The 21,356-nt window shown below is 35.6% G+C and overlaps 2 protein-coding genes across 2 annotated transcripts; one reads left to right on the top strand and one right to left on the bottom strand.

Annotated features, from left to right (window-relative positions):
- Window positions 1-1,156: 1,156 nt before the first annotated feature.
- Window positions 1,157-13,997, top strand: EMB1579 (ATP/GTP-binding protein family). The gene is made up of 22 exons (XM_022301010.2): window positions 1,157-1,309; window positions 1,482-1,585; window positions 2,047-2,247; window positions 3,228-3,521; window positions 3,657-3,757; window positions 3,992-4,705; window positions 4,802-4,847; window positions 5,963-6,055; window positions 6,151-6,206; window positions 6,874-6,991; window positions 7,846-8,057; window positions 8,138-8,201; window positions 8,325-8,498; window positions 10,443-10,476; window positions 10,573-11,768; window positions 11,874-11,948; window positions 12,132-12,206; window positions 12,290-12,622; window positions 13,014-13,274; window positions 13,365-13,406; window positions 13,558-13,620; window positions 13,710-13,997. The coding sequence occupies exons 2-22, from the start codon at window positions 1,514-1,516 to the stop codon at window positions 13,797-13,799; spliced, it is 4,314 nt and encodes a 1,437-aa protein (XP_022156702.2). The 5' UTR covers window positions 1,157-1,309; window positions 1,482-1,513; the 3' UTR covers window positions 13,800-13,997.
- Window positions 13,998-17,584: 3,587 nt separating this feature from the next.
- Window positions 17,585-21,356, bottom strand: LOC111023539 (putative serine/threonine-protein kinase PBL5). Its single transcript, XM_022301001.2, has 5 exons — window positions 21,045-21,356; window positions 20,282-20,547; window positions 19,808-19,997; window positions 19,330-19,721; window positions 17,585-18,189 (listed from the first exon to the last, which is right to left on the bottom strand). The coding sequence occupies exons 1-5, from the start codon at window positions 21,148-21,150 to the stop codon at window positions 17,887-17,889; spliced, it is 1,257 nt and encodes a 418-aa protein (XP_022156693.1). The 5' UTR covers window positions 21,151-21,356; the 3' UTR covers window positions 17,585-17,886.

Genomic DNA, 21,356 nt, shown 5'->3' with positions numbered 1-21,356 from the left:
TTTATGATCTAATTATAGTCTTGATTCATAGTATATGGCAAAATTGAAATAGGAAGATGAAACACTAAAATGTATTATGACATAAATGAAGGGAGATGGGAATTTAGAGGGGTGTGATCGTTAGGGAGAGAAGAGAGAAATGGAGAGAGAGAAAATTTGTATTTAAATTACGCAATTACAATCAAAAAACAGTGAAGAGAGTTAAAATGAGAGGGTAAAAATGGAACACAAAGTTTCTCTTAATAGTGGCTTTTATATAGATTATAGAATTATAGATTATATATTATAGATTATAGATAGATTATTCACATCTACGTTGAAAATATTATTCTTGATTGGTTTTGTATAATTTTGTGTTAAAGTTACACATTGTAACTTTATGCGTTGAAGTTACATCTATGTTAATCTTAAGTTATTTCTTAAATGTGAAGTTTTTTACATGTACGTATTAATGTTATATATGTGTTTAATTTTTGTGTGAGTGGTTACATATTTGGGCAATTATATATAGTGGTTGGTTTTCTTCATTTGAGATATCAAAGTATTTATCATTTGAGTTCTCCTCCTCTCATAAGAATTTATCTTATTTTGAGTTTGTTATTGTCTCTGTTGAGAGCAAATATCTAAGAATTCTGCTAGTTCAGAGTAGTTCGAAGTTTTTCTATCGGAGTTAGTTGTTGTATCCTACTGAGACACCGCTGTGGTATGTTAGCAACTTGTGTAGAGGGAATAATTATCTTCAGGTCAGTGATATTGAAGCGTGCCTCGACTATATTTATCAAGTTGTCAGAAATTGTATTGTTTGTAGTCAATTACGTTGTAATCTGTTTGTTAGTATTACACATTTTATATGTACAACGTATAGTTACCCAACAACAACTTCTTGGTTGGAGATATGTCAATTACCGTTGAACTATTCTTCATATCGACTTTCTTTTATTATTGAAGATTGATACAAATTTTGGTAAATTCTAAAGACCAAAAGTAATTTTGGTATTAAAAAAAGAAAGAAAGAAAATAAAGTATAGAGTCGAAAAATAAAATACACTAGACCGTTATAAATGTTGAGAACGAAAGAAAAAAAGAAATAGCCCAAAACTTTTGTTAAAAAAAAAAAGAAGAAGAAAATTATAGATTCCACGTGGAACCGCTACATAACCTGGTCTATTTTACTGGCAAATGCAAAATTTCTAAACTTGGAACTTCTCAGTCAATTTCTACACTAGGGTTTCTTATTAAACTCTCTCTCGCAACCCTATCGACGGGCTTCATTTTCTTGGATTCCAGTGCCCAATCTCTCCTGTAACTGGTAAGAACCAATTCGTCTTCAATTTTTGTTTCTCCGTTTCGTAATCTTGATGCCACTTTTTCAATTTTATCTCTCTGTTTTTTCATGTGTATGGAGCTGTCAATTACGGTATGTTGATGGCTTGATCCTTCTGAGAAATTTCTAATTCATAGTTTCATGGGTTTCGCCGCAGGGTTCTTCTGTTCTTGTTGAATGTGAAAGAATATGTATTCGTCTAGAGGCAGTGGTAACTACGGACAGCAGTCATACGCTGCGCAGACTGGATATGGCCAAAATGTACTCTTTCCACTTCATATTCTATTTCTGCGTGTCTCTGGAACCTTAATCGTTATTTTGACATTTTATTTCCCACCCAATCGTTGATTTTTGACGTTTTGGTACGCTCTCCATTTTATCGTTTGATTTGGCATCCAATCGTCGTGGTTAGAATTTTTTAAAAAAGCCTCTTGCGCTTGAAAACCTGTTTTGATCTGGGTTTTAGCAAATGCTTTTGCCTCAATAATCTTTATCCCTTTTCTATTTTTCTGTACTCGATACGAGTTTTTTTAAATAAGGAATTTTATTTCTTTGGTTTAATTTCAGCAATCATTAGTTTTGTGGCTGCTTGAAAGGATGTTTAGGGATAAGGAAGTATGAGCATAGGAGATGACTGTTTGGTTATTTTGTTGGGTTTGTAGAGTTCTTTCACCACTTTCATTATTGTTGTCATATTATGATAATTTCTGGTGCTTTTATAGTTGGGAAGTGTCTACCCTGGAAATTCGGTTGGCGGACCCGACTCTCAACAACACCCCATGGCATCTAGGCACTCTTCAATGCTGGGAGCTTCACAAGAAGCTGATACTACTGCATATAGGTCTCATCCATCAAGCACCACTCATTATGGAGGGCAATATAGTTCTGTGTACACCTCAGCTTCTTTAAGTAGCAAACCACAGGTCAGGTTCTCGTCCATCTATGCAGACTTTCCTTGGGACTCTTATGTTATTTTGCACACGTCTTTTAGGGTAGTGAGTTCCCCCCACATATCGGCTGATTTACTTTTTCTGAAACTCAACATTTATTCGTGGAAAGTAGAAAGTTATGCCCTTATTGTTCACAACCCGAGAGAAAAACTGAAAGATGCATACAAAGTAGGATGTTAGGAATATACTTCCTCAAAGTAGGTTTTTGATCAATTTTTATTATTCTGGTATTTTCTCTAGCTCTTTAGTCACCACTTGAATATGATAAATTGACAATTTAAATCCAAATTTGTATTCTAGTTGTTTTGGTTTAAGAGGAAGCTTTGCGGATCTTTATTTCCTTCTTTACCTACAGGAGGGAGATAGTTAGGAGAATTAGAACATATCTTTTTGGAAGATGGAATCATTATTGGCTATTGTGCAATCATGTTTAACACAAATGCCAAATCTGCCGATCCAAATCATGTTTGTGGTTACTTCTTGATGAGCTTGATTTGATTTGTATAACTGAAGGCTTATGAATTTGCCTATTTGGGTGGAGAACCTCTAACTAGAAGCATGAATATTGGTTTGTGCTTCACCTTTTTTTGGTGGTTTGGTTGTATCATAATCAAAGGACATTTCAAATGAGTTTTGAGGACATCAAATTTTCTTTTGATATAGGTAATTTGTTGTATCTATGAGTTATGAATTAGTGTTTTCTTTAGCTTTACAACATTGTTTGAAAATTGGAATTTCATAATACATTTTGCATCAGAAGATTCTTGCATCCTAAGTATATTATCATTTCAATTAGTATCATCAGTTTCTTACCTGATCAAAAATTTGTTGGGATGCAGCCTTGTGGGCCATCCTTTGGTATTATAAGTGGTAAATTATGGTAGATAAATAATTGAGATCTCATTTTTATCCAACATTGATATTAAATTATTGACCTATTTTGCTAAATATAGGGTCCTCAACTGACTGCCAAAGGGAGTGGTGTTCCATCAGCTTTGGAAGGTCGGGGAGGCTATGCCTCAGCCATCCCCGATTCCCCCAAGTATCTGTCAAGTGACTATATGTCATCTTCAAATCATGGCTATGGTCATAGAACTGATCAGTTGTTCACTGAAAAGGTTACTGAATATCCTACTCTTGAAAGGCGGCAATATAGTGAGCGTCAGAGTGCCTATTTGGGGAGGGATTTGAAAACTGATGCAGCTGGACGATTTTCGGAGTCAGTTGGTTTTGGGCATCAACGTCATGTATGGTTTCTATTAGAATTTTCCTTGGGCATATCTGTTTCTTTCTCAAGTATTTCTTTCCCGAAAATAATGAGATTTGACTGCTTTGTTTATGCATGTGCCCTTGATGGTATTCTCGCCATTGTGCTCCAATAGCCCGACTCGTATGACCGTGTTGATCAGATGTCCTTGCTTCGGCAAGAGCAGTTGCTAAAAGCTCAATCTCTGCAATCAGATGCCCTCGATGGGAGCTCAAGGTACAATATTTTGGTTAGCACAATTTTATGTTGAACTAAGTGAAAGTTGGGTTGTAATTTTTTTTAATGGAAATTGGAAGTTTGTTTGTGATCATACGACTCTTCCAATAGTCAAAACAATATAACAACTAAATTTTCTAGATTTTCTTTTTGCTTTTATTGTTGTTAGTATATAGAACGAATAAGATGATTGTTTGTTTCTTATGACGCTAAGGAGCGAGACATTTCTGGCAGACAAAATGATTACCTTGCAACAAAAGCTGCTGCTAGTCGTCATTCCACCCAAGAGCTTCTCTCTTATGGAGTAAGAGTAGATGCTGATCCTCGCAATGTGTCGGTGCTTAATTCTTCATATAGTGGGCAACATTCTACATCAATTTTAGGGGCCGCTCCACGGAGAAATGTGGATGAACTTATCTACTCCCAGAGTTCATCAAATCCAGGTTATGGAGTGAGCTTGCCACCAGGCAGAGACTACGCTGCAGGGAAAGGGCTTCATGGCACTTCTCTTGAGTCAGATTATTCAGGTAGTATGTTGACACATAGTAGCCATCCAAGGATTGATGAACATAAAGATGATAGAGCTGGTTATCTTCGGGAATTTGAACTTCGAGAGGAGGAGCGTCGGAGGGAGCGTTTTCGCATGAGAGAGAAAGAAAGAGAAAGGGAGAAGGCACGTGAACGGGAACGCGAACGGGAACGTGAACGTGAACGAGAACGACGAGAACTTGAACGCGAAAGAGAACGAGAAAGAGAACGAGAAAGAGAACGGGAAAGGGAGCGCCTCTTGGAAAGGCAGAAAGAACGAGATAGAGAATTCAAACGTGGGCTTGAAATTAGGCGTGAGCGAACTCCACCAAGAGTTTCTAAGGACCGACGTGGTTCCTCTCTTACAAAGGAGGGAAGATCATTTCGCCGAGATTCTCCACATTTTGAAGCTTTGCATAGGTGGATCTTGATGTTTATTTTTGACCCTCCTCTAGTTCCCCATGTAGAATCTTTATTGGTCCATTATAACTAACTCGGTGTTCTTTAATACTGAAGGCATCATTCACCCGTTAAAGAAAAAAGGAGAGAATATGTCTGCAAGGTAAAAAGATAGCTCGGTCATTCAATGATTTTGACGAGATATATCCGATTAAATATCTGGTTCCTACCTATTCGAGTGTGCAATTTAGGGGTTCGACTTTATAGGATTTAATTTGCTTGCTCCATATTTTTTTTCTTTCATTCCCTCCATTGCTTCTTGGCTCTTTTAGTGTTGAATCTCAACTTTTCCTGAAATTTGATTACATCAAATGTGGGGGTGGGGTTTTGAACCCTTGACCTCAAGGGTAGGAGTATATACCTTAACTGTTGAGCTAGTTCTTGATGGCTGTTTTTCCCCTATTTTTCATTGGTTCCACCTGGATTCCACTTGTTCCTTATCTTCCTTGGCTCAAACAAGGGTTGCCATAAGCCCAATTTCTTCTCCTCCCTCCCCTACATGCTTACACTTTACTCTATATCCTCACAACTTACTCTATATCCTTACACTTGACTCTGGGTTTCTTCAGTTCCATAAGTTTCTTTTTGTCCTGCATTAGTTTTCTTGTTCGGTCCTGCATTTGCTCCACCTGGATTCTATTTGATCATTGCCTTGACTTTCCCACTCTTCTGGAACACGTTCCTTGATACATATTTTTTTTGCAATTGTGATAACTACCATGAAGTGTTTTCATTATCTTCATTTGTTCCATTTGGATCCCATTTGTTCATTGCCTTCCTTGACTTTCCGTTCTTCTGGAGCAAGCGCTTAAAATATATAGTTCTTTTTGCAATTGTGATATTATAACATTGTTTCTGGGAGCAGCGTGGCATATCTTCTGAGCTCCTAGAATATATTTGGGATTTTTTTTTCTGATCTATTTTGTATTTTCAATCTTCATCTAAAATTTGGAGTAAAATCTCTTTTTGGTTTTAATTTGACTTGGATGATGGTTAATTTTTCTTGTATGTATAATAGTTGTGTTAAGAACATATAAGGATTGTGATAAACTCATGGAATCGATTTTTTTTATACCCCATAGGAATCCTTGTTTATCTGTTCTCTGTAGCTGTTTACTTGCTTCTGTATGATTATTTTTTGTGTTGCAACCAATGATTAATTTATGTAATTCCCCCCTCCTCCCTCCAATTGTGGGTATCAACTTTTATCACTTGCAGGTGTACCCACACAGTTTAGTTGACGTACAACGGGATTATTTGTCGTTGGAAAACCGATATCCTCGGCTCTTTGTTTCCCCAGAATTTTCAAAGGTGCATACATTGCGTTGTATGTGTTCTAGGAAATTTCATTTATAGATTGATAGTAGATCTTTGGACCTGAATCCTGATATTTTCAATTTATCTAGGTTATTGTGAATTGGCCAAAGGAGAAACTCAATCTTTCCATTCATACTCCTGTCAGGTATTTATCTTTCACTTGTCATTCATGTAATTTTGAAAATTTTCTTGTAGGTTCCTGGGAAGTGCATTGTAAATGAGGTTATGCACATTTTGTTTTCCCTCCTTCTGTCAGTGTTGAGGGTTGGGGATTGTAAATATACCCATTTGGGTTGAGCATTTTATTTCTGCCCATTTCGTGCATGTACATGTCCATGCTTGTTTTGCATCAATCACAAGCTACACTTTATTTTTCTCTTAATGCGGGTTCTGCCACTTTGATGGAGTTTCTGGGTTTTATGAAAAAACCATAAGCAAACGTATTAAAGAAGAGGTCGCATGATGAAAACAAAAAGTTCAACCTATTCTACTGTTTTTAAGATACTATTTGAGAACCTAAATTTCTATTTGAAACTTTTTTTTTTCTTTATGAGTACAAAAATTTGGAGATATGGGAGATCGAACTTCCAACCTCGAGGGAAGGAGTATATGCCAATTACCACTTAGCTATATGCTCATGTTGGCAAATTTCTATTTGAAATTTCTTTTGATAAGAAACAATATGTACCTTGAGCATCTATTTTTCTTTGCATACATATTACTTGTAGTTTAGATTTATGATCTGGAGTTTTTGAGTGATTTATTGTTTCTTAAAGGTGTAATGGCAATCTAATGCCTTTTTGTTGCTACAGTTTTGAGCATGATTTTATTGACGAAGGGAGTGTAGCTGGCTCAAAAGAGCTTTCCGACGAGCATAAGGCTAGAGAATCTATGAAATCAGATCATGTGAATATAGTATGGAATGCGAAGGTAGATTGCTTGTAACATGCTTCTGATGTTTACTGCAATCACTCTGTTTCTCATGAAATGTGCCTTTTGAAAACTTTCTTGTACTCTAATTTTCTGAGTGTTAATCAGGGAAGTATAATCCACTGGTCAGTTTATACCTTCTTTAATGATCTTTTCCTTTTTGTAACGTCTCCCATAAAATTTTGGGTTTTGACAATGACTAGTTATGTGAATACAAATTTATTTCCCTGAAAAAATTACATTGAAGATAGCCCAAGGAAGTATATGGAAATGTTTTCCTTGGATATATGCTTGCTGTTCTTTGTTTTCTGAATGGAGGAGGAATGCCGTTTTGTGGAGTGGATTTTGAAAACTCTGCTTACCATTGAAGATTTGACCACTGTCTAGTTAATCACCTAAATTATAATAGATACATGCATTAGTTGTCAAAATATGACCGGTCATTGTACATTTACTACTTTATAGTCGGAGGAAAATAAACCATTATCTGTGGATTATGTGTGGGATCTTATTAGATTTGACACTTCTCTATGGGGATCAGTCACTAAGGCTTTTTGTAATTATCAGTTAGGAGTTATTCTTTTGGATTGGAGCCCGTTTCTTTATGGGTTTCCTGTTGCTGGGCTGTTTGTTTGTATGCCATCTTTTTGTAGTTTTTATTCATTTTTCTTCATATAAAAAAAAAAAACCATTGTCTGTCTCTGTCAATCGATACATAGGTGCATGGTTTTATCATAGTGATGCATCTTTTTATTTATTTTAATTTCTTTTCTCCCTTTTGTTTTGAATTTAAAGGTAAAAAAACACAGTTCAGTGCCTGTTGCTCATGTATTTAATTTTGTCTCATGATTCAGATTATTTTGATGAGTGGTATCAGTAAAAATTCTCTCGAGGAATTATCATCTGAGAAAAGCTCGGATGACCGCATACCCCACTTCTGCAACATCCTTAGGTTTGCAATTCTTAAGAAAGATCGTAGTTTCATGGCAATTGGTGGTTCATGGCAATCGTCTGATGGTGGTGATCCTTCAGTTGATGATGCTGCTTTAGTTCAAACAGCCCTTAGGTTTGTGCCATGTGCTACTTGTATTTATATGCAAGGAAGAGGATTGTTTTGTCTTACTCATGCCTTGTATTTATATCTAGATATGCAAAGGATGTTACACATCTCAACTTGCAAAACTGCCAACACTGGAATCGTTTCTTAGAGGTAGATATGTACAAATACTGTTAAACCTGATTGTGTCTGTTATCCTTATACTGCACTGCATATCTAGCTCCTTTATTTTTTGTATTTAAAGAGCTAACACTCGGAGATATTTGTCTCTATCAGATACATTATGATAGATATGGCAAGGATGGGGTATTCAGCCATAAAGAAGTCTCTGTACTATTTGTTCCAGATTTATCTGATTGTCTCCCTTCACTAAATGCATGGAAGGAACAATGGCTTGCACATAAAAAGACCGTCTCCGAGAGAGAGCGCCACATGGCACTGAAAAAGGAGGTTTGTCATTTTATTGTTTTGAGTCGTCAATATTGAGGCATACTATTACTTTTCTTCCTTTTATTTGAAGAACTCATGTCTGTTACCTGTCAATGAAAAATCCTTTTTGAATGCTCTGCTTTGTGCCATGCAACTTGGATTGGATCATATTTTGATGTGTAGAATGACTGAGGTCAACTTATGATAGTTAGTGGATGAGTCATACACTGAGTGTATATGTTATGCATTCCTACATATGTCTATAATATACTGGATGCAGTGTACTGAACAAAATTCAAAAAGATAAAGGAAGATATTCCAGCCGTTCTGGCGTAATTGAGATGAACTTATGATAGGTCCAAGAGATTGCCATACACGCATTAATGTTATGACCTTACTTGAATAGGATATATTCTATTGGTTGTACTATAGGTTGTATCATTGTGTCATTGAATAATAAATTTCCTATGTACATAATTTACTGAATATAAAGCTGGGTGGCTATTCCAACAGATAACTATAATTTCCTGTTAGTATGGTCTGTGAGCTGTGGTGGTGCATCAATTATAGGAAATTCTTTTGTAACTACGACCTTTCCATGGTCATTAACAATTGGAAAGAGATTGTCTAGTTTCATGGGTGGGGTTCTCTCTACCCCAGCACTTAGGCTGTTACCTTTTGTTTTTATGAAATGAAGAATTTTTCTTATCTTAAAAAAAATGGTCTGTGAGCTGTGATTGATCATATGTAATCATGGTTCTTGAAGTGTTCTAACGTAATAACTTTTGAATATGTTGATTTATTTATTTGGGATAGGAATCAGAATATGTTAATTTATGGGCATAGATTTAAAAGGTTTTTAGGCGCTAGGTACCCTTTTATGGGTCAAGGCACTCAGTAAGAACTTTCCTCGATGCTGATACTTCTAAATAATCTCCTAAATACGACCCTAGTCTTATTCTTATCAATGTGTCGATTAGGAGCACGAATTTCATAGTTTCATTGATCAAGGTGGAGATAGGAAATCAACCTAAACAGGCTTAAAGTTCGGTGCAGTTATTATGCAGTCATTCTTTTAAATGGAAAGCGAAGATTTTGTAGTTATTGGGTGTCCATGATGAAAGAGTTCTGTAGTTTCTGTTTATTATTCTTGATGTTGAATCGCTTTATTTTAGTTAGGTTTTCTGTATTGGCTCCCTTTGATCTTGGCAGGTTTTTGTATGCCTTTTGTATATCTTTCCTTTTTCTCCATGAAAGTATGGTTTTTCATCGAAAAAAATGGAAAGCAAAGATTTTGTGGGTCAAAACTCTTAGGTCAATTATTGGAGCATTTGATTGAAAACAAACAACAGAATTTTTCATAGAGAAGCATGAGAGGGAGAATTCCACTTCTTTGAGACTCTACTGCTTTCTAATAACTTCTTGAACATATTGATCAAGGATGGAGTTCCTATTCAATAACAGTTGTGTAGGAATTACAATTTGTAGGTCTGGCAGTATTGCAAATATTCTATCCTCACCTAGATTAGGAATACACTGACTGTAAAGATGATGTAGCCTAAAAAAACCTTCGATATAATTGTCATAGAGAAGTTTAACCAAAGTGATATGTCAATAACTTCCCTCAGCCCAACAATTCTGCACATTTTCCTTTTGATATATAATTTGTTTTTTGGTATTGTGCGCCTTTCCAAATAAAAGCTATTTATTTATTTACTTTTTCCATCTTGTGTTTAAGTCCATGCTGCATTGCATTTAAAAAAACCTTGGTCATGGGGGCGACTGGTTCTTTTCCTTTCAATTTAAGTTTTCTGTGGAGCCACGTTTTTTATTTTGTCCTTTAAAACTATGCATTTGCCTTCCAAGCCTTTGCCGACCCTGTAGTATTTTTTTCTCATCTTAAATTTTAAGACTCAAGATTTCTCTTTTATTTCTGCACTAATATAACAATGCTTATTATCTCAGGTATCAAAGGAGACGAAGAAGGAAGGCGTGGAAGGTACCTTTTTGTTGCACTAGCTACTTGAAAGATACTAATGATTTTACTATTTTTACTACCAAAATGTTAACATCTCTTTTCTATCTATATTCTTAGTCAAAGAAATGACATCCACAAAGGATTCTAAAAGTGTTGATAACTCAGAAAAAGAGCAGCCTTCTGTGCCAACCAGGCAAGTGGACATAGATAAAAAGGGGAAGAGCGACAAAGGAAGTACATCTGAGGGAAGGGGTAATGTAAGTAGCACAACACTTGAAAGCAAAGATGTGGATGAAAGAGGTGAAGAAGCTCAGAATGTTGAGAAATCTGATCAAGCGGAGGCTGCTGGTGGTAGTGGCACTAAAGAAAGTGGCACTGTGAAGTCTGGAAAAAAGAGGGTTGTCAAGAAGATTGTCAAACAAAAGGCCAAAACGATTGGTGATGCAGCCAGCAAGAAAAATGACAAACAGGACGAGAAGGTTGATGCAGAGAAGAATGCTGACATTTCTGGACCTTCGGATCAACCTTCAAATGATACTGCTGGTGTCAAGACATTTACAAGGAAAAAGGTAATTAAACGGGTGGGCAAAAGTGCTCAAAATGAAAAGAAAGAAATACTTGCAGAAGGACAGAAAGAAATGGACTGCTCTGAGGATAAGCCTAAAAAGGATAATTCAGATATGAGTGCAACAGTTGTTCAGGATAATGTTGTGAAAACAACGGTGAAAAAGAAAGTAATCAAGAGGGTCCCTAAAAGAAAGGTTACTGGTGTGGCATCTAGTGAGGAAGTTTCTAAGAAAGGTGAAGATGGTGATGGGGATGAGAAGAAGGTTACAGGAGATGATGAAACACATAATGTGGAGAAGTCCACTACAGATGCTGATAAAAAGGAAGAGAAGATTCCTAAATTGAAGTCAACATCACCTACTATGAAACGGCGTGCTTCTGTGAATAAGGCTGTGAAAGAGCATTTGAAGAATGAAAATGAAACTGGCAATGACATCAATACTGTGACCAATTTGATTGAAAAACAAGGTGAGAAGGATAGCAATAATGAAAAGAGAGAAAAATCTAGAGATGGTGAACAATCAAAAGATGAGAAAGAGAAAATGGGTAAAGACGAGTCTAGAAGCAAGTCAAACAAAGAAATAAAAGAAAAGAGAAAATCCGAGGGGGAAGATGAGAAAGAGAAAATGGGTAAAGACGAGTCTAGAAGCAAGTCAAACAAAGAAATAAAAGAAAAGAGAAAGTCTGAAGAACCTCCACGGCATCCTGGGTTGATTCTACAAACAAAATGGAGCAAGGATTCCAAAGTAGGCTGATTTTAACCTCATTCATTTACATGAATAGTCTGATAGTGCATTCTATAACGACATTATCTTAATTATACCTCTAATTATGCAATCTGCTGCCTACAGTTTCGATCATTGTCACTCTCCCTGGACTCGCTCTTGGAGTATACGGACAAAGACATTGAAGAATCAACATTTGAGGTACCCCTTCTTTCCCAGCCAGTTAGATTTTCATTTTCGTCTCTTCCTATAGTCCTCTACTCCTCTGTTATGGATCTCTATAAATAGTTTGTTGTCCTACAGCTTACATACTATTGTGATCCAATCATCCAAAGCAATATTGCTGGTTTATTGCCTGCTTACATGGTTCTTTCTTCTTTGCAGCTTTCACTATTTGCTGAATCACTGTATGAAATGCTTCAGTATCAGATGGGATGTCGTATTTTAACTTTTCTTCAGGTTGTATCAGCTTTTAAGCCAGTTAAGTTGTTCTGATGAAATTAAGCTCATATATATTTATTCTATCTATTATTCTGTCATAGAAATTGCGTGTCAAGTTCGTGTCAAAGAGAAATCAGCGGAAGCGGCAACGGGAGGAAATGCTCAAGGAAGACAGTAAAAAATCATCACCGAAGCGGCCAAAGACTATTGACATTCCTAGTGAAGATAAATCTACTGAGCCAGAAACATTAAGTCTGTCTCAAGTGGATGCTGGAGCATCAGCAGTGGAGGGGAATAACTCAGCTGATCATGTTGATGAGACAAAGATGGAAACTGAAACAGATAACGGTGGTGAAGAGCTTGAAGAAGACCCAGAAGAAGATCCCGAAGAGTACGAGGAACTGGATGACGCAAGTTCTCATCATAACTCAGAGGCATCTCTCTTCTCTCTTCTCTCTTCTCAACCCCACCCCTCATCACAAAATTTTTTTGGAAAAGTGTGCTTGTGAAATTAAATTTATTGCTTAAAGATTTAAGTTTAAGATTTGAGACGGGATAATCTCAGAAAGGGTGCAGGTCTAGTGCCGAAGTGTGCTTGTGCCCTTCTACTTTATTTGAATCTTTTGGATGTCTAATATATTGTGTGCCTCACCTCACTAAAAGTTTTTTTTTTTTTGGTCCCATGCATAAGCTCCAGTGATCTACTGCCTCGGTGTGCTTTCCACTTTAAGAAACATTTGGCGTGTGTTTTATTAAATTTTTATAACATTCTATGCCAGGAAATAATATTTTGAAATTGGTGTAATGTTTTCCTTCTGGTAATAGATTGAAGCAGATGAAGAGGGTGCTACAATTGACACCAACGAAGAAGATGCTAAGACTGAACCAAATGAAGAGGGGAAGACAGCGGCAAATGTAGAACCTGAAAAAGATGCAGCAAATCAACCTGATGAAGTCAAAGGATCGATCCAGGAAAGTCTTAGCAAGAAAATGACGGAGTCTGATAAAAGACTGGCAGAGGAGGAGACGAAGAAGAAAGAAGTTTCATCTCCAAAGGAGGCTGTGGTAGACAAGGAGCTACTCCAGGTGCTTTACAAACCTTACAAATTCATAAAAATATAATTTAGGCTCCAGGAGCTGATTTACATTCTTGCTAATTTTGATTCTCTGGAACAGGCTTTTAGGTTCTTTGATCGAAACTTAGTCGGTTATATTCGGGTGAGTCTAGTTCTTCCTTGGAAGTTTTCTGTGGTTGTATCATGTACCAAAAAAACAAAAATGGCAAGGAAAAAGGAATCGAACATTCTCATATCAAGCTGTTATCCAGCAATGGAATCGAAAACTTACTTGCAGCATTTTGCTCTATCAGGTTGAAGATATGAGAACGGTAATCCACAATATGGGGAAGTTCCTTTCTCACAGGGATGTAAAGGTGGGTAGAAAAATAGCAATTGGATAGTAAGTAATAACAACTAAATGCCATCCAGCTTTATTTTGATAATGCTTATTCCCCCATTTCAGGAACTTGTTCACAGTGCATTGTTGGAGAGCAATACAGGAAGAGATGATCGGATCCTCTACGGTAAACTTGTACGAATGTCTGACATTTGAGATTGTAGTATGGATCTGTGGTCAAGATTTTTTTAGTTTGGCAAACCAAGCAACAAAAAAGGTATTTTTTGCTGGAAATTTGAAGAATTTGGCAGTTTTGCATTTTTATATGTTAGGTATTATTAGATTGAATTGTTAAGGCGTTCACAAGATAAATATGATTGCAGTTTATTAAATCTTGAGAATATTTTCACCTCCTTTTGTTGCCTCACCTTGATTAACAATCTTTCTTCTCAAGAAATTGCGTGGCATGCAATGATAGGTTGTAGATTCTAGATCGATTTTATGTATCATTAGTTGACTGGGTGCAAGTGCAATTTGGTTGAGGTATTAGTAGCTTCTTTAGAGGTGGTTTTGATTGATTTGTAATTTTAAGGAAAAAATTTGACTCAAGTTAAGGAACTCTCTCTCATTATTATTATTATTTTTTTAATGTCAAATATTTAATGGTGTTACGAAGAAGTTTCTCAACTTTAAGGAGTCAAGACAGCTAGTTGCAACTCAAAAGCATGAAATGTATATAAAAGAAATTCAGCCACTTTTATTTTTGATGCCAATACGAAAATGTATGCCTTGGATATGACTATAGCGGTCAAATAAGCTCTTTAGCCTGTGAGGCATCTCACGCCCATAAAAAAGGTTGGATTGTATAAGTTTGAAACTGTATACAAATAAGAGGCCGGTGCGTAATGGCTTTCTTTTATGGTGGCCTGCTTCAAGTGACCAATCTAGAGCAAGGGAGGGGTAGGGTGGTATTTTGCTCTTTTTACGGATTAATACTCATCATAGGGGTGTTCATGAGTTGGGTTAGGAAGGGTTTTAGGACCAACGGTTGGCCATATATAGGAACCGTCAGGTTTGAATTGAATTGCAAACCCAATCCAATATATTCAGGTTGGGTTCAGAGGGTTTGCTATATAGTAATAGTAGCAATTCTGTAAGTAGAAAATACCAAGGATAGCCATTGTGTGAAGATTTTTGTCGTGAAATTCAGTGCTAGAGGTACGGTTAGAAAGCAAAAAGGGAAGAAACGGAAGCTCTATTTCACACACGTTGGAGTTTGTAGGGAGTTACGAGGGTTGGAAATGGATACACAAGAATGAACCCAAATAATTACATAAATGTCTATTATTAACTTTTATTTTAAAAATTTTCTATTAGAAATTGTGTTGGGGTGATCGAGTCGGTTTTTCTCTTTCTTTTGTTACGCTAACCAATCGGCTGCAGTTCGTTTGGTCGGTTTAAATCGTTTTTTGTTCCTTAAAAAAATGAAGAAAAATGTTGAAGAGCATTAAAGAAAGAATCAAAAATGAATGGAAGATTACAAAGGAGACTTTACTATGGCATCTAGCTGTGTGAGTGAGGGGAAAGAAGTCGAGAGACTCGAGATTTGAGAGGAAAATATATAGATGCAAAAGTGAGATTGGAAGAAGAAGATACCGGTTGGCTGTAAAAGTTAGAAAGAAAGAAAGTACCTAAGAGGGGAGAGAGTATAAAATTGAATAATGAATGAAGAAAAAAATCGATCAAACCAACCGACAACGAGTTATAAAAGCAACTCCGACCAATATTTTTGTCAAATCAACCGATCTACCAACATCGGTTTGGTCGATTTTGATCAACCAGATCAATTTTTCGGAGTTCTTTCGCACCCCTAATCTGATGGGTACATAAAGTTACAATAAAACCCCTAATAATTGACAAACCTTCTTTAATAGATTTTGAAAATAAAATATTCTTTTTTAAAAGATGGAAAAGGAATTTTGCTTTACTTTCCAAAATCAACTTCCATACCCTACTGTTTAGTTCTATATATTCTGTGTATAAATTTGTAAGAACCAAAATCACATAAACTTCCACGGCATACGCAATCTTCTCCAAAATTGAAAGGATCCCCTTATTTTAAAATATATTGCAGTACATTTTCCGTCAAATTTCTTGGGAAATTGGATTAAAATGAAATCTGCCCTACTTTTGAAAACCTTTTTCAATACTTCGGTCTATGTATTGTCGGCACGTCACATCATAAGCGGGTATGGTTCTTTGAGGTGGTTGTGTTATCGACCCTCTAAGAAGATCAACATACCATGAGACTAACCATTCAACAAGATCAATAGACTAGAGGTTGATCCACGAAGATCAACACACCAGTCATCATTAGAGGCCGATTTAGCAAGATCAACAAACTAGAGGTCGATTCAAATGACTTTAAATTCGAGAATAAGCTCATGTTCAACTCTCGAATCAAGTCTACATAATTAAGAGAGAATTAGAAGATAAATATTAGAGATTGTATGAAAATATTAGACATTATACGAAATCAATAATTAAATAAAAATTATATTTAGTCCATGAATTAATAATTAAATAAAAATTATATTTAGTCCATGAATTAAATTTCTCTAAAAATCTCGCTTGGATAGTTATATACATGCATGTTTATAATTGTTTCTTTCATTTACATTTATATATTATATATGTAAATTATTTATAAGTACATATCGTTACCTATATATATAAATATTTATTTTTGTTCATATATTTATAAGTATATTGTTTATGCTTGTAACATATATATATATACAGATATATAGATATATATAGATATATATATATGTTGAATTTTATTCTTCAAGTTGAAAGTCTGGTTTTTTCTTTCATTTGTCTCTTCTTTGATTGTTATTTTATTTTAAATTTATTTATTCAAAAATCTGATTTGATTTTAAAATCAATATCATTTGATACTTTTTAGATTTGATTAGATTTTCCTTTTTGGAAGTCACGCATTACTCTTAAAATTAAAAGAAAAAAAAATAGCTTTGGAGTTTATTGCAATTTACAAAAACTAGTTTGTTGGATCCCATTAGTCATCGGCTATTCCTGAGATTTCTAGAACTTTGTGCTAAATTAAAAAAAAAAAAACTCTTAAAATTTTGCTATCAAAAAAATAGTCCCTCTATTTATATAATAAAATGAAATTATTATTTTAATAATAAAAATTATAAACGAATTTTTAAAGGGGAGATATTATCTATAGATAATGGCTTTAATATAATAATTTAGGTTTAAATATTATCTTCGCACGACTTTAATTCATTTTTGTATGTGTACTCACAAAACATCCATTTGATCCGTATACTTTTGTTCATTTTAATCTGTTTGAAATGTTCATTTTTTGTCTGTTTACTTTTTTATTATTTTCACACTTCATTTCTTTTATCTCATTTATTTCAACAAAATTGAATAAAAGTTAACATGTCAAAAGTACATTTCTTTTATCTCATTTATTTCAACAAAATTGAATAAAAGTTAACATGTCAAAGTATCAAAAGTACAGATATCAAAATAGTATTTAAATCTATAATATTTTGTTGTCGAATGAGTTTTAAAATTACAAGTTTATATATAGCATGTGTTTAATTTTGTTAATAATTTATAAAAGTCTGTATATCACCAATAATGAGAATAAATAGACCAACATAATTGAATCGTAACTTTTCAATTAAACTTGTGAACCAAACACTTGACCTTTTTGTCTTACAAGCAAACAAATACCAATTGAAACTCATGGTAAAGTTCACATAAACAAGCTCCACGTCCTCAATGAGAACATTGCAAAATGAAAATTTTACCCAAAAGCATTTGAAATCAAAGTTTTAGTATAGAAATGAAAGAGTTGGAAGTTTTGATGGAATCTTCTGAGGGTTTCCAGAGACACCAGTTATAGAGTGTGTGTGTGTGTATATATATATATTGCAAGCAAAAAGGAAAAAAAGAAAAAGAAAAAAAAAATTCCAAGTCATTATTGGCAAAGGAATTTATGGCTATAACTATAAATTGGAGCATGGTTCCTACAGAGGCATCTTACATACAAAAGAACCTCAGCTCACATTTACAATGGAGGACCCAAAAAAAGAAGAAAAAAGGGCACAAATTCTCAGCTTGTGACCCAAATTTACTGGAAGATCAAAGATCTTACCAGGTACCTGTTATCATCTATGACCCAAAAATTGATAACTAGGCACTTCATAAGAATGCTTCAGAACAGTATTCACCATTTGTCATTCTATAATGTATCCTCCTCACCTTACTCTCTCTCAGACCCGTCGTCTGAAGTTTCCCTCTTATCGTCGTCCCGTTTCGGTTTAGGAGAGGATGGTCTCCTTTGGGAGCTTTGGTTTGGCTGGGTTTGGGGGTCATATTTCTGGGATGCTAGGTAGTTTAAAGCGGTAACGACATCGGATATAACTGGCCGCATGTTTGGCTGCTCCTGAACGCACATTGCGGCTATGGCAAGAGATTGGTATAGTCCCCTCACGGGATATTGTCCTTGGAGCATCGGGTCTACCATTTGTGAGAATTTCTTCCGGTCTCTGAACAGCGGTCGCGCCTGCAAACACCAGATAGCATAGCATCATAAGATTGATTTAGCCTCCAATGGTCATCCAGAACCAATGTTTATGAGCTTCATAGAATTCAACATATGCAAATAAATGATGATAGTAAATGCAAGAGAGTTACAACTCGTGACCTTTTTCTCACTATTGGATTAGAAACAACAGTTGCAACTTATATTTTAATTTTTGGATAAGAAACCATATTACTCATCAAATAGAAACTTATTTAATTGTTATTAAAAAAACTTAATTTTAAATTTAGGTTAAATTAGAAGCTTAATCCCTTGAAGGTTGTGTTTAATAAAACCTTTAACTTTAAGACCTATTAAACACTTTTAAGTATCAGGGACATTTTTAAAACAATTAAAAGTATACGGACCTATTACTTACTTTTAAAAATTTTAAGGATCTATTAGACACCTCCCTAAAAAATGAGAGACTAAACTTGAAATTTAGCCTTAAATTTATAAGTTTGAGAATCTGTTAAAATACAGCAAACATTTTGGATCTATAGTAGACAGTCCAAAGATAATTAACCTGAATAACAATTTCACCAGGAGTTCAAACGGGTTAAGGATGTCAAATGGGAAAAATAAGTGTACCGATCATCTCTTTATCATGCCATAATTTTGTTTGCAGATGTTCATTCTCTAAACAACATTTGAAGTTTTGGAGCCTTGACGAAAAGAGCGTCTTTGATCCAGCTTAATTATGCAATTCAGATGATTTATATCATTTAACTCCACCAGTTACCACCAGAACAGTTTGTAGATGTTTGAACTTATATGTAGAAAGAAATCTCTCTCAGATGCATGCATATCATTAAAGTAATATGCTAATCAATCTCATGCTTCATAACACTCGTGTTATAAGTAATTAAGGTTTAAAAGAACCTATATTGTATCTTGATCAAATGTTATTTTGTTACGCTCTGTAAACTAAAACAATCTTCAGGTGAATCCAAAGTCAGGAGATGCTATCACAATCATAGTGCCCTAAAATCAGAAGCTCACAACTTCTCCAATGGATGATGTGTGCCCATTCATATTTTCAAAGCATGAATTTCAAGAAAAGAAAAACATGGTAATATAAGTTGCACTAGAATACACGAGGAAATAGAAGAGCTGTCTTACCCAAGCCACGAGATTTTGCTCTGAATGTGGTTTTAAATGATCAATCGCTTTCCTGCCAGTTATGAGTTCCAATAAAACAACGCCAAAGCTGTAAATATCTGATTTAAATGTCAGCTGGCCTGTCATTGCATAATCTGGTGCACAATACCCATATGTGCCCATAACGCGGGTTGAAACATGTGTTTTATCCCCACTGGGACCTACTTTAGCTAATCCGAAATCAGATAGTTTTGAATGATATCCTTCACCGAGCAAAATGTTTGAGCATTTCAGATCACGATATATAACTGGGGGCTTCATCTTTTCGTGCAAATACTCCAAACCCCTTGCTGCACCAGCTGCTATTTTCATTCTTGTATTCCAATCAATTACTTTTGCACCAGGTCGAAGATCTACAAGCAGAGGATTTACAGGTCAAAAAATAGGAAGGGATAAAAAAAAGTACAAAGATTAAGTCATGGGTCAATCAATAAGGTACCATGTAAATGGTTTTCCAACGATCCCAATGGCATGTATTCATACACCAACAGCCTCTGATCCCCTTCAGCACAAAAGCCAATGAGTTTTACAAGATTAGGGTGATCAGCTAGACTTAAAGTCAAGACTTCCACAACGAACTCCCGAATTCCTTGAACTCCATTGCGGTCAAGTTGTTTGATTGCTACAACCTAGACAAAGACAGAAAAACAGGTCAGATTTCAAAGCATTGTCAACTCTATAAATCAAACAGAAGTACAACATTTCTTAAAGAGCTAGAGAGAAAGAATACCATACTATCTCAAGCTTGCTTAATAATTTTAGCATATGAGACAACTTTTCAGTTGAGTGATTGAATTAAACTTGATAGACACTATAAAAATTAAGTTGTGTTACATATAGACAAAAGAGAGCTCCAAAACTGCAAGATGGCTACCATATAAACACTACATAAAATTAAACTCACTGCACTGACCTCGTTAACTTTCTCCAAGTACCCCTTGTAAACTTTGCCAAATCCTCCTTCACCCAGGAAGCAATCCGAGCGGAAGTTGCCCGTCGCCGCTGCAAGTTCCTCGAACGTAAAAGTCTTGGCGCGGCCCTTGGTTTCTCCATCCTCAGAAACCTCATCTTTCAAATTCAATTTCTTTACATCTAAAGCCAATTGGTCATCTTTAGATACGACCACCTTTACATCAGAATCTTTCTTCACTGCTAAACTTGAAACTACTTTCGCTTTATCTGCAAACACCCACAAGAAAAAGAATAAATAAGAAACAAAACAAAAAACCCTGTACTAAATTTACTCAACCTTAATCTTCTAAATCCCCTCGCAATGCAAAAACCGCCATCAAACCACTACATGAAATCCAAAAGAAAGAAAGAAAGAACAAAGAACGTTAAAGATTACATTAAACTGTTGTCAACCTGAGATTTTGGCTCTCAAATAGCTTATTTAACCTCGCTACTAATTTCCAGAAAACACAAATAGATTGGGAGGGAGTCCGTCAAGACGACGACAGCAGACTGCAGAAATTAAATACCGCATTAAATCCCACACCAAAACCAATCTCAATTTCTAATTTCTCTTCCGAAAAACAAACATCCACTGAACGCAGAAAAATCCCCACACAAAATTTCCAAAAGAAAACCCCCAAAATCAACAGGGTCAAACAAAACCCGATTCATTCCCCCCATTCGAAAAATTAGCAAAAGGGCAGAAATCAGGCAAAAATCACCTGAAGCCGCTAGATCCTCAGGCTTAGCGATCTTTCTATTGTGGTTTTTCTGGTCGATTTTCTCCGATTTCTTGCTGGAAGAACCGGTGCAGCGAAAGCAACCCATTACAATTTACAGCTCCTCCACCACTCCCTCTGTTTCTGAGCTCTGCAACGCAGAAAAAACAGAGCCGACAACAAAATCCCACCAGCGGAAACGCGGAGACAACGGGAGAAAATAGCGAGAGAGAAAATAGAGAGAGAAAGCTGTAAACTGAGAGAGAGAGAGAGAGAGAGAAAGAAGTATTGTGGAAATTCTGATTTTCGAGCAAT

The sequence above is a fragment of the Momordica charantia genome (assembly GCF_013281855.1).
Source record: "Momordica charantia cultivar OHB3-1 chromosome 3 unlocalized genomic scaffold, Mcharantia_2.0 BLBB01000003.1, whole genome shotgun sequence".
Taxonomy (NCBI): Eukaryota; Viridiplantae; Streptophyta; class Magnoliopsida; order Cucurbitales; family Cucurbitaceae; genus Momordica; species Momordica charantia.
This window is presented reverse-complemented; position numbering and strand designations above follow the sequence as displayed.

What these genes read in the sequence shown, in the direction of transcription:
- EMB1579 (XM_022301010.2), top strand. Translation starts at nt 1,514, where the DNA reads ATGTATTCGTCTAGAGGCAGTGGTAACTACGGACAGCAGTCATACGCT. An exon ending in CATTTTGAAGCTTTGCATAG is followed by an intron (nt 4,706 to 4,801) that starts GTGGATCTTGAT and finishes TTAATACTGAAG; the next exon opens with GCATCATTCACCCGTTAAAG. An exon ending in ACTTAGTCGGTTATATTCGG is followed by an intron (nt 13,407 to 13,557) that starts GTGAGTCTAGTT and finishes TTGCTCTATCAG; the next exon opens with GTTGAAGATATGAGAACGGT.
- LOC111023539 (XM_022301001.2), bottom strand. Translation starts at nt 21,150, where the DNA reads ATGGGTTGCTTTCGCTGCACCGGTTCTTCCAGCAAGAAATCGGAGAAA. An exon ending in GTTGGAAAACCATTTACATG is followed by an intron (nt 19,722 to 19,807) that starts GTACCTTATTGA and finishes CTCTGCTTGTAG; the next exon opens with ATCTTCGACCTGGTGCAAAA. An exon ending in AGCAAAATCTCGTGGCTTGG is followed by an intron (nt 18,190 to 19,329) that starts GTAAGACAGCTC and finishes TGGTGTTTGCAG; the next exon opens with GCGCGACCGCTGTTCAGAGA.